Raw genomic sequence first — 16,837 nt, 5'->3', positions numbered from 1 at the left:
TCCCTAAATTCTACTTTCAGGACCTCAATCCTCTTTCTACCTGTGCTGTTGGTCGCAGTGTGGACCACAATCTTCTGGCTCTTTACCCTAAGTAACACCAAGTATAGTGATTTGGAAACCAGCTGTCAGTTTTACCTTCTGGAATCCAGGCAGTGAAAAATAGAACAGGAGAGCACTTGCCAGCATAATACTTGTTCAAAGTTTGGGAGAAGATTTGTAGCTCGGGTGCTCGTTGTTGTGGTTCTGTTCGCTGAGCTGGGAATTTGTGTTGCAAACATTTCGTCCCCTGTCTAGGTGACATCCTCAGTGCTTGGGAGCCTCCTGTGAAGCGCTTGTCTTAATACTTGTCTTAAAAAAAGTTTTAAACATTTTAAGGAAAGCTTTAAAACATTATTAACAACATTTGTATGTTAATTTTATATATATATATGTTTGAATTTCAGATTGTTTGAAATGGCAAAGTGAAAGAGGAATTTTATCCAAAATGAATAAAGTCAAAGTGTCAACAGAAAAAGGGTGAGTAGATGAGAAAGCAGACTGATAATTTTAATGACGTAATAACAACTAGCTTTGTTCTTGTCATTCAAGCTATAGGTTAAAGGTTGATTGCACACATCATCCGATCGAAATACACAAAGCTTACTAATGTTATAATTATGGCAACACAATTAGTCCAATTAACGTCTCAAGTGAAAAGCATGGTCGATCTGTACCTCACCTTGGTCACATTTGCTTCACATAATTAGATTCTAAAGAATAATCTATTGAATTTTTGCGAAGATTTGTGGCTGGGGTTGTAGATGAGGTCGTAGATTTGTTCATCGAGCTGGTCTGGTTTTCTGCAGACGTTTCGTCGTGTTGCGAGTGACATCATCGGTGTGTCTTCGATACGGTGTTGGTGGTCTGTCCAGCCTGGTATTTGTGTGTCGCCGTTTTTTGGTACTTCTGGTTCTATATCTGAGTGGGTTGTATATGGGGTTCAGTTCAATGTGTTTATTGATTGAAGCCTGGCACTCCAACCAGAACTGAACGAATTCTCTTGCGTGTCTCTAGCCTGTGCTAAGATGGCTACATTGTCCCAGTTGAATACATATCCTTCATTGTCTGTGTATTTGGAAATGAGAGAGTACCGGTTGTGGCGATCTGATGTCCGTGCACTCATATAGTCAGTTTTGTTCCTCTTTGTCCTATGTAGTGTGTTTCACAGTCCTTGCAGGGTATCTTACAATCGAAGAGACGAAGTGCAAACTTGGGAATCGGTTCAGGAAATATTTATGGTCTGTACCCACCAATCAACCACACCTTACGGTTTCCATCGATTTCAACTTCCTTTCCCACTCGCCCGACGACATGTCCACCTTGGCCGCTTCCACCGTCAACACGAAGCAACATGTACTAGAGGAGGAACACCTCATCTTCTGCCACGTGAGCCTGCAACCATATGACCTGTGCACAGAATTCACCATCTTCCAAATCTCCCCACCCCCTCCACCTCATCCCAGGTCCAGCCCTCCCTCTCCACCCTGCCCCTTAACCTGACCCTATCTGTTGTCTTCCTTCTCATCTATCCATTTTATCCTTCCTTCCCACTGACTTACCCTAGTCAGCTGCTAACTGCACCCATCTATCACCATCCCACCCAATTTTTCTTTCAGCCCAACCCCTCCCTCCCTCTTTATTTTGCAGCCCCCTTACCCTCCCCCAATCCTGATGACAGGTCTTGACTTGAAATATCAATTCCCTTCCTCTCCTGATGCTGCTTGACTTGCTGTGCTTTTCCAGCTCAACTATTTATCCACTCTGACTCTTCAACATCTGCAATTCTTACTGTATCCATTGATAATCGGCTATCCACTAAGCTCTTGGTCTCGTCAAAAAAGATGAGCTGAATTATTCATGACCTACTACTTGCCACTACCAGATATTGAAAACCTAGTTTGTGGGCGATGACAGTCAGAATTTATTGTATTACGTAAATTCTAATATTCTAAGGTTCCTTTCAAGTTTTGGGAGCTGTTTGTGCTCAATGTAATTGAGATTTGATTCCATGATTGGGTAGTACTTGCTGAACAGTCCCATGAACAATCAAATCACCATAATTATTGGGCTCATAATTTAGTTCAATAATGCTCACTCAAATTGATACAAGCAGGGACCTGCCCTCTGCAGGGAGAAGGTATGAGCATACAAAATAAGAGCAGAATTAGTCCAGTTTGATCCTTTTTGAGCTTGCTTCACAAATCAATTCTTTTTTGAATTCTACTTCTCATCTACCATTGATAACCTCAGATTATAGTTAGCAAGGGAACTAATTTTCCTCTGCCTTATTAAAAACTTGATGATACTGCTTTTACTACCTTCTAAGACAAAGAGTTCCCAAGTCAAATATGACACTCTGAGAAAAAAAAGAATGCTCTGTTTGACCCTGATAAGGTGACCACTAATTTTCAGTCAGTACCCTCAAGTTCTGGATTCGTCCATAAGAGGAAACATCCTTTCCACATCCACCTTGTGGGGATTTTTCAGGATCATATATACTTCTGTCAAATCACCCCTTATTCTTCAAGCCTCCTGTGAAAACAAGCCCAGCATGTTCAATTTATTTTCATAAGACTCCTCAGTCCAGATATTAATTCATTATACTTTGTTTGAGCTTCCTCTAATGCACTTAAATTCTTTCTTAAATAAGATCAAAATTGCACACTATTTAACATATGATCTTCATAAAATCATAAACATAGGAACACAAGTCAGCCAATTGGCCCATCAAGTCTGCAATGCCATTCAGTGAGACCATGGTTGATCTGATCATTTTCAACTCCATTTTTTTGTTATTTCCCCATAATTAACCTAGAAGTGAAATTCCTCGGAGTTGAACATGGGTAACAACACAACCTCAGGAGCGTACTGCAATAAAAAATACCACAGATTTATTCCCCTCCAAGAGCAGAAATTCATCCTCACCTCTGTCTGAAGTAGGCAGCCCCTTACTCCGATTATAACGTCTGGTCCTAGACTCTCCCACAACATCATGGAATCTAAACTGTCAAACCCTTTACAGTATTAAATGTTTCAGTAAGGATGCTCCTCATTCTTGGAGCCCAAAACGCTTCCAGTTTTAGGCTGACTATTGCCCTGTATAGTTTTAGCAATATGTTTATTTTGTAACTTGTTTACTTCATTCCCTTTGAAATAAAAGCCAAATTCTATTTGCCTTGCATATTATTATTGGCTGAACCTGCATGTTACATTTTAGCAATACATGCTTAATGACCGCCAAAGCGCTCTTTTGTAGCTTTTTGCATTCTTTCTCCATTTAATAGACAGGTGTTCTATTCTTCCGGTCTAAACCCCTCTGAAGATTGTTTGCAGTGTCCTCACTGCTTGTCTCCCCACCTATTTTTGTTTCATCCACAAACTTGGCGAAGAACATGCACTCCCCTCATCCAAGTAATTGATATATATTTTGTAAATAATCGTGGCCCCAGCACTAATCTTGTGGCATTCCAAAGTTTCAGGTTGGCTTCCTGAAAATGCCTTCCTTATCCCAACTCTGTTTTCTTTTAGTCAGCCAATTTGTATCCATGTCAATATACTACCTCCCAAACATGGGACTTTGGCTTTATTAAATAGCCTTACATGTAGTATCTTATTGAACACCTTTTGGAATTGCAAATATTACATGAACTGGTTCCTCTCTATGTATTCTGCTTTTTACCTCAAATAATTCTGACCAATTTGTCAGGCATGACTTCCTCTTCGTGAAGCCATGATCATTTAGTATGATTTACATAAACATATTTCTAAATGCTCTAATATTTTATTGTTTAAAACGCACAAGCACAATCTGAATCACAAATGTTAAGGTGGCTAGCCTCCAATTATCTGATTATTGTCTCCCTTCATGTTTGAATAAGGGTTTTACGCTGGCAGTCTTCTAACCCTCTCATACTTTTAGAGTCCGAGAGATGTTCAGCACAGAAACACATCCTTCGGTCCAACTTGTCCATGCCAACCAGGTATCCCAACCCAATCTAGTCCCACCTGCCAGCACTCGGCCCATATCCCTCCAAATCCTTCCTATTCATATGCCCATCCAGATGTCTTTTAAATGTTGTAATTGTACTAGCCTCCACCACTTTCTCTGACAGCTCATTCCATATGCGTACCACCCTCTGCGTGAAAACGTTGTCCTTTGGGTCTTTTTTATATCTTTCTCCTCTTCACCCTAAACCCACGCCCCCCACCCCAGGGAAAAGATTTTGTCGATTTACCCTATCCATGCCCCTCATAATTTTGTAAACTTCTATAAGGTCACCCCTCAGCCTCCAACGCTCCAGGGAAAACAGCGCCAGCCTGTTCAGCTTCCCCCTGTAGCTCAGATCCTCCAACTCTGACAACATCCTTATAAATCTTTTCTGAACCCTTTCAGGTTTCATAACATCTTTCCGATAGGAAGGAGACCAGAATTGCACGCAATATTCCAACAGTGGCCTAACCAATGTCCTGTACAGCCGCAATATGACCTCCCAACTCCTGTACTCAATACGCTGACCTAAAAAAGGAAAGCGTACCAAACGCCTTCTTCACTATCCTATTTACCTGTGATTAAAAATCTGTCCAAGAACACAGTAATTTGTACTTCTAATTTAATGTGCTTTTATGAAGTAGTCTTTCCTTCCTTTCCTACCTTTCAAGGAGCTGCACTCCAAGGTCTCTTTAGCCAGTAGGACCTAGGACCTCACCATTAAGTGTATAAGTCCTGCTAAGATTTGCTTTCCCAAAATGCAGCACTTCACATTTATCTAACTCCATTTGCCACTTCTCAGCCCATTGGCTCATCTGATCAAGAGTTTGTTGTAATCTGAGGTAACATTCTCCGCTGTCCACTACACCTCCAATTTTGGTGTCATCTGCAAACTTACCAACTATACCTCTTATGCTCACATCCAAATCATTTTCTAGAATCTTAAGGATTGCTGGCAAATTACTACTAATGCATTAACTATCTCTATAGCTGTTGTCTTTAATGACCTAAGATGCAACCCATGAGGTCCAGAGGACTTAACTCTGTTTAGCCCCATTCATTTCCATGGTACCTTTTCTTTAAGTGATTGTCATTGTTCATTCTCTGGCTTACCACAAACATTGAACTTTGTATGTGTTTTTCTTTCAATTCGATACTATCCTTGACTTCCTTTGTTAGCCATTGCCTGTTTTAACCCTTTTCTAGAATCCTCCTTCCCGTTGGTATATTTGATTATTGTGATTCATGAACTACTTTCTTAAATGTCTGCCATTGCTGGTCAATCATCATTTCTGCTGAACACATTTCCAGTGCACATAAGCTAACCTTACCCTCATTCCTTGCTAAATTTTAATCTGGGTAACAATATAATTCTTTCTAATCCAATTGGCTCAGTGGTAAGCAAAGCTGCCTCATTGTCCAGGGACCTGGTTCGATACCACTCTTATGAAGCTGTCTGTGTAGAGTTTGCACATTCTCCTTGTGTTCTCAGTGTGTCTGCATGGTTTTCTTTGCAGTGCTCTAGCTTCTACCTACAGTCCAAAGATGTACAGGTTAGTTGGATTAGCTGTGCTAAATTGCTTGTAGTGTCCATGGATATGCAGGCTAGGCGAATTAGCCATGGGAAATGCACGGTTACAGGTATAGAATAAGAGGGGTGGGTCTAGTTGGGATGTTATTTCGAGAGTCAGTGTGGACTTGCTGGGCCGTATAGCCTCTTTCTGCACTATAAGAAATCTGTGATTCTTTTGATATTTATTCAAGGCTGAGATGAAGAAAAATTTCAACATGCAAAGAACATTCCAAAATATCTTGAGAATTCCCTACTTGATAGAATCATGGATTTTCAATAATCTAGTAATTCTGTCGTCTTATTCCGCCCCCCCCTCCCAAGTCAAAGCAAAGTGCTCAAAGACACAGTGTAGTTTTACCTCCTTCGTGATTAAATTAGATTAGGTTCCCCACAGTGTGGAAACAGGCCCTTTGGCCCAATGAGTCCACACCGACCCTCGAAGAGCAAGCCACCCAGACCCATTCCCCTACCTTTACCCCTGAGTAATGCACCTAACACTATGGCTAATTCAACTGACCTGCACATATTGGACTGTGGGGGAAAACCGGAGCACCCGGAGGAAACCCACCCAGAAACAGGGAGTATATGCAAACTCCACACAGACAGTTGCCTGAGGCGGGAATTGAACCCATGTCCCTAGTGCTGTGAGGCAGCAAATCTATCAACCTTTATTCTGGGCCCTGGAGGAAGAGAGAATGATCGCCTGTGTGCACAGGGATATGAGTTCAGTCTTCTCTGGAACAGCAGTTTCTCAATTAGCTATATGGTCATTTTACAGGGAGGAGCATCCAGATAAGGCAACATGCATATTGATTGGGTGACTGTTCCAATCAGCAAGTGTCAATACTAAAAATTAAGCCATCTGCTGTTACACAATGAATAACTGGCTTCACGTAATGAATACTGTTTACTTTGTTAAACTGACCTCACCTTCTGAATGCTACCTCATCTTGTTAAATAGCTGTACATAATGAATGCTTTTCCACCTTGTTACCCATGCCTCAGCACCCCATTGTTAACTGCAAGTTCTTATCTGATCTGAGTCATGCTAAGTTGAACCTTTTATTTCACAAAACTCAGAACTTAACTCTTTCCCTACCTGCTTATACCCTATACACACTCTCCGTTCATGATAATGGTTGATGGATTCTGGGGCATTATTGACTACAGGGATAATATGACTAGCTAGAGTTGACGCAAAAGATAAAGCATAATCATGTTAAAGGTTAGAGACTCAAAGTTCTAAAGTTCCAATTTATGTTACTGTATAAAGATTTATATTGAATTATTTTGGAAAGTGTATAAATTCCATAGCTTAGTGGTAATGGGCCTGTAGTACGACATTGCTCCTAATTTACCCCTGCTTGGCAACAAATGAACAATTTTGCTTAGAAGAATGTACTTTAAAAGAGAAACAGTTTTACATTGATGTAATAATTGGTACTAGCTTGAGATGATCATCTTTGGATGAATCTTAGGCAAAAGTGAGCACTGCAAATGCTGGAGATCAGAGTCTAGATAAGAGTGGTGCTGGAAAAGCACAGCAGGTCATGCACCATCTGAGGAGCAGGATAATCGACATTTCGGGCAAAAGCCCTTTGTCAGGAATGAAGACGGGGAGCCTCCGTGGTGGAGAATATTGTCAAGGCTCAAAGCAGTAAACGTAAACAATCATACAATAGAATATAGCAGGTGATTTTACAAAACTGACCTTGATTCTGAACAAATCTTCAACCTTTTACAGTATTGTATATGGCTCAGAAGTGTTTCAAATTGGATTACCAGTGGGATCCACAGAATTTACAGCAATATGAGCAAATTCAAAAATAGTATCATGTGTGGAGATACTTGTTGTATTTGTAGTCAATTATCACTCTGCCACTGTTGTCCCTGAACCTGTTTGAGTCCATTTTCTTCTTGAGATTTATGCAATGAATGAAGCAAACAATCATTATTTATACAGTCTGCTGGTTAAGAGGGATCAAAACACTAACAGTATTCGCCCACAGTGTAGTCTCCTGTACTTTAGGGAAATAAAAAGCAGACTGGATGACTACATTCTGTCCACAGACATGAGCCTGAGTTTCCTGTTGCCTACCACTTCAACTCAGCATCATGTGTACAGGCTAACATCTCTGTCTTAGGTTTCCAATGGTACTCCAGTGAAGTTCAGCACAAGCTGGAAGAATAACATCTCAATTTTCACTTTGTGCCTGCAGCCTTCTGGCCTGAATATGAAGTTCAATAAATTTAGGGCCTCAACACCACCTCCCGTGTCCTTACCCAAACCCTCTCATACCAGGCCCTATCATTAGATGGGCTGGTATCATAAACAACCCATTGTCAGCTACTAATGGCCCCCATTCTTCCATTCCTTTGCCTTTTTCTCTCTCTTTCTCCACCTATTGTTTAGTCTCTGCCCTTCACTCCACCCCATCTTCAGCATATATATCAAACTTTTTTCTAGTTACTATCTGTTTTGGAGAAGGGTTACTGAACCGGAAATGTTATCTCTGCCTTTTCTCCTGATGTAGAGTTTTTTTTCCCAGTAACTTCTGTTTTTGTCTCTGATATCTAGCACCTGCAGTTCTTTATTTCTTTCTCAATTCAGGCTAATGTGTTACCTCACACAACATGGGCCTGTATTTCCTGTGAAAACCTCTGTCAAATACCTTATCAAATACTTCTCGAAATTCAAGTGCAATATGTCCAGAGGCTCCCTTTGATGGACTGAAATAGAACATCGAACATAGAACATTACAGTGCAGTACAGGCCCTTTAGCCCTCGATATTGCACTGACCTGTGGAACCAATCTGAAGCCTATCATCTGACACTGTTCCACTTTTATCCATATGTTTATCCAATGACCATTTAAATGCCCTTAAAGTTGGCAGGTCTACTACTGTTGCAGGCAGTGCATTCCACAACCCTGCTACTCTTTGAGTAGAGAAATTATCTCTGACATCTGTCCTATTTCTGTCATCCCTCAATTTAAATCTATCATGCTAGCCATCACCATCTGAGGAAAAAGGCTGTCACTGTCCATCCTATCGAAACCTTTGGTTATCTTAATTAAGTCACCTCTCAACCTTCTTCTCTCTAATGAAAACAGCTTCAAGCCCCTCAGCCTTTCTTCATAAGACCTTCCCTCCATCCCAGTCAACATCCTATTAAATCTCCTCTGAACCATTTCCAAAGCTTCCACATCCTTCCTATAATGCTGAGACTAGAACTGTATGCAATACTCTAACTGCGGCCTCACCAGAGTTTTATACAACTCTGTATGACCTTGTGGGTCCAAAAATCAATCCCTCTACAAATAAAAGCTAATACACCATATGCCTTCTTAACAACCCTATCAACTTGGGTGGCAATTTTTAGGGATCTATTTACATAGACAGTGAGGTCTCTCTGCTCATCCACACTTCCAAGAATCTCACCATTAGCCCAATACTCTTTATTCCTGTTGCTCCTTCCAAAGTGAATCACCTCACGCTTTTCTGCATTAAACTCCATTTGCCATCTCCCAGCCCAACGCTGCAGCTTGTCTATGTCCCTCTGTAACCTGCAACATCCTTCAGTACTGTCCTCCACTCCACCAACCTTAGGGCACCCTCAAATTTACTAACCCATCTTTCTACGCCCTCATCTCGGTCATTTATAAAAATGACAAACAGCAGTGGGCCCAAAACAGATCCTTGTGGTACACCACTAGTAACTGAACTGCAGGACGAACATTTCCCATCAACCACCACCCTTTGTCTTCTTTCAGCTAGCCAATTTCTGATCTAAACCGCTAAATCACCCTTAATCCCATGCCTCTGTATTTTGTTGCTCTAATCAATTTTCAAAATGTTCGCTTTTTTTAAATAGCTCCAGAGTTATTCCCACTCATTGAATTTATTGCATTGACAATATCGGACCAATCTCAATTAAGTTTTAGTATCCTGGGCATAATTTAAATTAATTGATTAAATTTGAATTATTGTCAAAACCAAAATTCAGGTATCTATTTAATAGTCATTTGCTACATTTATCTATTTTGGAACAGCCCGTCTCTTATTGTGGGTGTATTTAAAATTTACTTTAAAATTCAGAAGACACTTTCTAAAGTGAATATACACTCTTTTGACTTGGTAACAATATCCATAAATCCAATCTTTTATAATCACGTCCAACAATTTACCCATAACCGAAGTCAGACTCCAGTCTAGTTCCTCAGTTCCTCCTTACAATCCTTCTTAAATAAAGCTATGACATTATCCATCCTCCAGTCATCAGGCAACTCCACCATAGTTATAGATGATGAAATATTTCTGCAAGGGCTCTTGCAATTTCCTCCCTTACTTCCCACAACATTCTGGGATTCACAGTATGGAATCAGGCCTTTTGGCCCAAGAAGTCCACACCGACCTTCTGAAGAGATCCTGTCAAAACCGAGTTCCAGGAAATGAGGGGTGACTGAGTTTAGCCAGAGAGATCAAGGTGAAACTTACCTTGTGGGCCCATCCGTTTTACTCAACCAACACTCAGATGATCGAGGATTCAGTCCACCTGGAAGCTCCGGGTACATTGGACTCCCACGGCTGCCACCATAAGTTGGGTTCTTTACCCGAGGTTTCGTACATGAGATGCCATTCGCGCACACCAACTTCTGCAAACAGTTATAGTTTATTTATATTTGTACAAGCTAGGTGACCCCTTTGACCCTCTTCACAGACATGTGAAGTAGAGACAAAGAGGCCCCGAACAAAGAAAACATCTCCCTTTTATACAGGTCAGTTGGTCATGCTCACAGATACTCTGGCCACTCCCTCACTGTCTCATGCCATTCCAGACAACCCCCAGCCACTCCCTCACAGTCACGTTTCCCCAGATACAATGGTAGGATGCGATCATCCTCAGATCATGTAAATGCCCTAATTTTGGGGAATCATTATGCAGACGATCCCCAAGACAATGCAGGTGCGACATACCGAGCTTTGGGGGATAGCTATGAAAGCATTTCTGAATGGAAGGCACTGAATGACTGTTTAATTTGATAATAGTAAGGGAGTAGTATCAAATGACTGTCTAAATGGAGTGGGAATCATTGGCATTCCTGCATGAATTTCATCCCTGCCTACTACCAGAATGTTCCGTCAGTGCAGTTTAATCCTTTAATATTACATTAATGTCCAGAGAGATATTCCAATTTAATCTTTGAACATTGCACTTTTACCTATAGATAATAATGTTGAAATGGAAAAAGTTAAAAAATATATATCAGACATCAAACTTAAATAAAATAAAAACTTCACTGATTAACTGAAATAAAAATGACTCTTCTTCAATAAATTTCTTGAAGTAAAAGATTTTCTGCAGTGCCGACCATGTGTTAAACTCTCCAAAATGAAAACACAACTTGTTTTTGTTAATTTAAAAAAAACCTTTTAAAACATGTAAAGTCTTTTAAAATGCATCTGGATGGGTATGTGAATTGGAAGGGTTTAGAGGGATATCGGCCAAGTGCTGGCAAATGTGACTAGATTAGGTTGGGATATCTGGCTGGCATGGACGAGGGTCTGTTTCCATGCTGTGCATCTCTTTGACTCTAACTCCTGAATTTAGAATAAAAAGAACCTCCATAGAAATGGTACAATTATAGATCTTGATCAGATCCTGTCGAGAGTATCATATCCAGTTCTGAGGGCTAAATCAGCAGATCCCGATACTAGGGCATAGAACATAATTATGAAGAAGGTTTGCTTAAACCCGGACTGCTGCCTCACAGTGCCAGTGACCCAGGTTTAATTCCACCCTTGAGCGACTGTCTCTATGGAGTTTGGCTATTCTTCCCATGTCTGCACTTCGTCTGGTTTCCTCTCACAGTGCAAATGTGTGCAGGTTAAGTGGATTGACAAAGCTAAATTGCCTGTAGTATCTATGGATGAACAGGCTATGTGGATTACCAGTGGGAAATGTAGGGTGTTAGAGTTGTCAGGGTTGAATGCTCTTCCGAAAGCCAATGTAGATTTGGTGGGCCAAATGGCCTACTTCCATCCTGTAGGAATTCTATGATTCACTGACATTGGATATTGGGTCAATTGAAATTTATATTTCAGATCAACATATAGTTATTATGATGTCATTATTGTGTACTTCACACATTGGTGTTTCAGAATTCACCAAATTAAATCAATCTATTGACTTTAGGTCTAGTCCATTATATGGAGCTAAAAGAGTACAACAGCTTACCTGTCAGTGGAAGCGCAAAATGACTGCAGAGTTGTGACTTAGAAATATAGAATCCCTGCTTTGCAGATAAAGGCCATTTTGAGTCATAGAGTCATAGAGATGTACAATATGGAAACAGATCTTTCGGTCCAACCCGTCCATGCCGACCAGATATCCAAACCCAATCTAGTCCCACCTGCCAGCACCCGGCCCATATCCCTCCCAACCCTTCCTATTCGTATACCTATCCAAATGCCTTTTAAATGTTGCAATTGTACTAGCCTCCACCACTTCCTCTGGCAGCTCATTCCATACACGTATCACCCTTTGCGTGAAAAAGTTGCCCCTTACGTGTCTTTTATATCTTTCCTCTCTCACCCTAAACCTATGCCCTCGAATTCTGGAATCCAGCACTCCAGGGAAAAGACTTTGTCTATTTATTCTATCCATGCCCCTCATGATTTTGTAAACCTGAAAGTCATCCAAATTTTTATTAAATTTCACCATATGCCATGGTGGCATTTGAATCTATAGTCCCAGAATCTTACCCTAGGGTTCTGGATTATTAGTCCAATGATACGGCTATTATGCCACTGCTTCACCTGCTATGGGATCTATAAATGTCCACATGCAAGGACAATGGATCTCAGTTTAATGTTTCGTTTTAAAAAGACACCTTTGACAGTGTAGCATTCCTTCCGCACAACATTGATTTGTCAGCCCAGATTTATTCTCAAGCAGTTCTAGAGTCTCGAATGTCACAAATGCACAATCTTCTCACTTGAGGAGAATGTCCAACCTATTGTACTACAGCTGACACAAAGAATTAGTTTGAGTGGAGTAGAAACTAATGTGTTGAAATAAAGAGATACTTATTCAGTAATTTATTTACTCAAAACTATCAGAGAATTTAAATTTCTGTTGTGGGTAGGAGAAAATACAGTATTTCGTTAACAAACTTGACAACAACTCTTGACAGCGACTTGTGAACAAGTCTGAAATCTAGCTATTGTAGCATGAACTTGGAGAAATTTATTTGCACATTCAATAAAAATGTTTTTAAATATACTTAAAGGATGTGGTTTTCTCTTGCTTTTCATTCTGACTTCTTTTGACATCTTGCTTAGCCAAGGCAAAGAGTAGGCAGTTCAAGGGCTCTTTTGATCTGATATCTCCTATTAGGAGTGACATAGTGACTTTTGCTCCTTATCTGGAAGGTCTTTTGCATAACTTTAGCTCTCCCTACAAGAAGTTGATTTGATCAAACCACCAACAAAAAAAAACACAATGCAAGTGCCCTGTTTTTTTATAAAATTCATTAGATTAGATTAGATTACTTAGTGTGGAAACAGGCCCTTCGGCCCAACAAGTCCACACCGCCCCGCCGAAGCGCAACCCACCCATACCCCTACATCTACATCTACCCCTTACCTAACACTACGGGCAATTTAGCATGGCCAATTCACCTGACCTGCACATCTTTGGAGTGTGGGAGGAAACCGGAGCACCCGGAGGAAACCCACGCAGACACGGGGAGAATGTGCAAACTCCACACAGAGAGTCGCCTGAGGTGGGAATTGAACCCTGGTCTCTGGCGCTGTGAGGCAGCAGTGCTAACCACTGTGCCACCGTGCCGCCCTTACTTTACATAAAAATTAAATCTCTAAGTAAAGTACGTTTCAACTCATTGTAAACCCATAATACAAAAAGTCACCTTCAGATTATATTTGAAATAAAACTTCAGAGCTATTTTTACCTATAACCCAGCTCGTAGTACTAACTAGAATGGAAATACAATTTGGCCCACCACGTCCCCACACAACCCACACAGACATGGAGAGAATATGCAAACTGTACACACACAAAGTTGCTCGAGGCTAGAATCAAATCTGGGTCTTTGAAGCTGTGAGGCAGCAATGCTAAAACCACTTTTTCATTATGCCATGTTAACTTGCGGGAGCAGTGAGCACAGGAGAGGCCAGGTGGAACCTCCAGTCAGTGATCTCTCTCTTTCTGTCTATTACTCGACTTCCTGCAAGTACCGATTCTTCCCTCCTATCCTGTTACTCTTCCAGAATTACAATCATGATTGGAGAGCAGAAAGGGAGGGAGAGCACACACCATTCATGGTTAAGGAGCACTTATTCTGGTGGGTCTTGCAGTTACCATTGCAGAAAACCACTAGCTGTGCTATTATGATGTAAGATGTATGTTTTTATATATTTTCATATAATTTATTTCAGGGTTTGGTTTTTGTGTGTATTTTGCAGAAGTCAAGTAGCATGTGAGTTTTTGGTCTATGTGTATACAGGGGCTAAGATGAACTTTTCTGGCTTTCTCGTGCCATTTTGTTTTTAAAACATATAATAAAGTGGTAAGACGAACTTACTTGCATTTGGAGAGATTTACGAGCAGATAGCATAAACATTAAAGAGCATTAGGCTGCTTTTAGTTGGAAGGATTAGGGTTTGAATTTTCTTTTGTTTCAGGGGAAAGTAACTTCCTGTAGCTTGGAAACCCTTTGGTTTCAGTTTCCAGATATCCAGGTTGAAGTTGGATGCATGATTTTCTTGGAGTGAGGAATTCGTTCTGTAAAGTTAGGAATAGCTTACCTCTGCCATGTATTCTTTGAAATTTCCAGACCAGAAGTGTTTGGGTTGAACTCTGAAGAGATTATTTGAAGCTAAGAATTGTTGTTTGCGTTTTGTGCCCTCAACATTTGAATTTTAAAAGCCAGTGGAAGAGCACCTAAAAATTAATGAAGTCAAGACTGGAGGATCATCTTTTCATACGTAAATAAGGAGAGAGAGGCCCAAGCCTCCTCTTATTCTCGAGAATAAGGCTGGATAAATCTAGAGTAGGGAATTAGGGAATGGCAGAGGAGTTGAATAAACACTTTACATCAGTCTTTAAATTGGAAAACACTTATCCAAAAATACCAAAAATACTAAATAATCAAGGGGGAGAGGAGGAAGGAAATAAATACAATAATTATCATGAGAGGAAAAAAAGTATTAGGGAAACTAATGGGACTAAAAGGCAATAAGATCCCAAGACTTGGCAGGTTGCATGCTCAGAGTTTAAAAGAAGATACTGGATATACTGGTAGGAATCCTCACTTGCTTTGGCAGCACAAATACTAAAATGCGAAGGCTGGCATGGCACCTGTGCAAGGATGACATGCAAGTTCATGAAATGTTCCATATTTTAAAAATAATGTCATCTTCCTAGGGTAACCTTAGGTTTGGATGATTAGAAAGTCCAGATGATTAGAAAACAGCCAATTTATTCAACATCTTTATTCAAAAATGAAGGGAGATAATGAGATGGTAACTATAGGACAGGTTAGCATCTGTCATTGGAAATAGTTTAAATTCTGTTATAGAGGATGGAATAGTAGAGAATTTAGAAGTATGTAATGGTATTGAGCAGACTTGGCATGGCTTCATAAAGGGGCAGTAGTGCCAGTCAAGTCGTTTAGAGCTCTTTGAAGAGGAAACAAGTGCATTAGATAAAGGGAATCAGTAGGTGTAGTATACAGAGGAACCTTGATTATCCGAATTTCGGATTATCCGAAGAAAATCTCAAGGTCCTGATAGAAACATTTACATCAAAGAAGTGTTTCCAACACTGATCACGTCTTTTGTTTACAATGATTAATAATGAACCTGGCTTACTGAAATGCTGCCGAGAACAGTGCTGGACATGGATGGGAGCCCAGCCCAAATCACTGACTGACCGTGCTCACTATCTTGCTCACTCTCTCTTGCTGTCTCTCTTGCTCTCTCTCTCCTCCCACTTTCCCTGGAGCTCTACACAGGTGTGTGCTCTAAACCCCTCTTCCACAGATAACCACAAAAGGCAGCAGAGTCTTGCTGTTGGTGTCCAGTCTGGCTGCCCAGGAGGAGGGAGGGGGGAGCTGACAGGGGATGGGGGGGCATGGGGAGCAGGGTGGTCAGGTTGGACGTGGGCAGGGGGCGCAGACTAGTTTGTGAGGCAGCTGGGGTGGATGGTGGGGAGGTGGGGATGTTGCGGACTGGGTTGGGGGGGCAGAGGCTCACGCACAGTGTGCTGATGCCTAGTCTCCTGAATGGGGAGAAGACATAGCAAGTGCTAGCTGTGTCAATCCAATTGAACTGATGGGGTTGGAGGTGGAAGGGTAGCATGGGAGGCTTCAGCAGTGCTGCAGGTCCCTTTACACACAAGTGTGCATCTGCTCAGAAGCAAACCCTGAGACAGAGAAAGGGAGCAAAGCAGGCAGAGCAAAGAAAAAGGAAACTTCAGAAAACTCCAAGCCACAGAGGAGAGGAATTGAATCAGTTAATGAATAATCAATTATCCAAACAAAATACTGCCCACCCATCTTGTCTGGAAATTCGAGGTTCCTCTGTATATGGATTTCCAAAAGTATTTGCCACCCTACCATGTGGAAGGCTACTTAATCTTAGCAGAGCTTATACACTTAATGGTAAGGTCCGAGGGAGTGTTGCTGAACAAAGAGACCTTGGACTGCAGGTTCATAACTCCTTGAAAGTGGAGTCGCAGGTAAATAGGATAGTGAAGAAGGCGTTTGGTATGCGTTCCTTTATTGGTCAGAGTATTGAGTACAGGAGTTGGGAGGTCATGTTGGGTCTGTAACAGGATATTGGTTAGGCCACTGTTGGAATATTGTGTGCAATTCTGGTCTCCTTTCTATCGAAAAGATGTTGTGAAACTTGAAAGGGTTCAGAAAAGATATTTACAAGGATGTTGTCAGGGTTGGAGGATTTGAGCTATAGGGAGAGGCTGAACAAGCTGGGGCTATTTTCCCTGGAGCATCGGAGGCTGAGGGGTGACCTTATAGAGGTTTACAAAATTGAGGGATATGGATAGGATAAATAGACAAAATCTTTTCCCTGGGGTCGGGGACTCCAGAATTAGAGGGCATAGGTTTAGGGTGAGAGGGGAAAGATTTAAAAGAGACCTAAAGGGCAACTTTTTCACGCAGAGGGTGGTACGTGTATGGAATGAGCTGCCAGAT

General features: G+C 41.1%; 1 protein-coding gene and 1 pseudogene across 7 annotated transcripts in view; both read left to right on the top strand.

Annotated features, from left to right (window-relative positions):
• The window catches only part of agtpbp1 (ATP/GTP binding carboxypeptidase 1), a 338,830-nt gene that overhangs the window by 54,896 nt on the left and 267,097 nt on the right, over window positions 1-16,837 (top strand). For all 7 annotated transcript variants that reach the window (XM_072585860.1, XM_072585842.1, XM_072585823.1 and 4 more), the window contains exon 2: window positions 444-516. In XM_072585860.1, coding sequence (XP_072441961.1) covers window positions 485-516 — 32 coding nt within the window. In that variant the 5' untranslated portion in view covers window positions 444-484. The remainder of the gene's footprint in view (window positions 1-443; window positions 517-16,837) is intronic.
• On the top strand, window positions 14,937-15,027 carry LOC140453555 (U6 spliceosomal RNA; annotated as a pseudogene).

The sequence above is a fragment of the Chiloscyllium punctatum genome, chromosome 2 (assembly GCF_047496795.1).
Source record: "Chiloscyllium punctatum isolate Juve2018m chromosome 2, sChiPun1.3, whole genome shotgun sequence".
Lineage (NCBI taxonomy): Eukaryota > Metazoa > Chordata > Chondrichthyes > Orectolobiformes > Hemiscylliidae > Chiloscyllium > Chiloscyllium punctatum.
The sequence above is the reverse complement of the archived record's forward strand: the minus strand, read 5'-3'. Positions and strand labels throughout refer to the sequence as shown.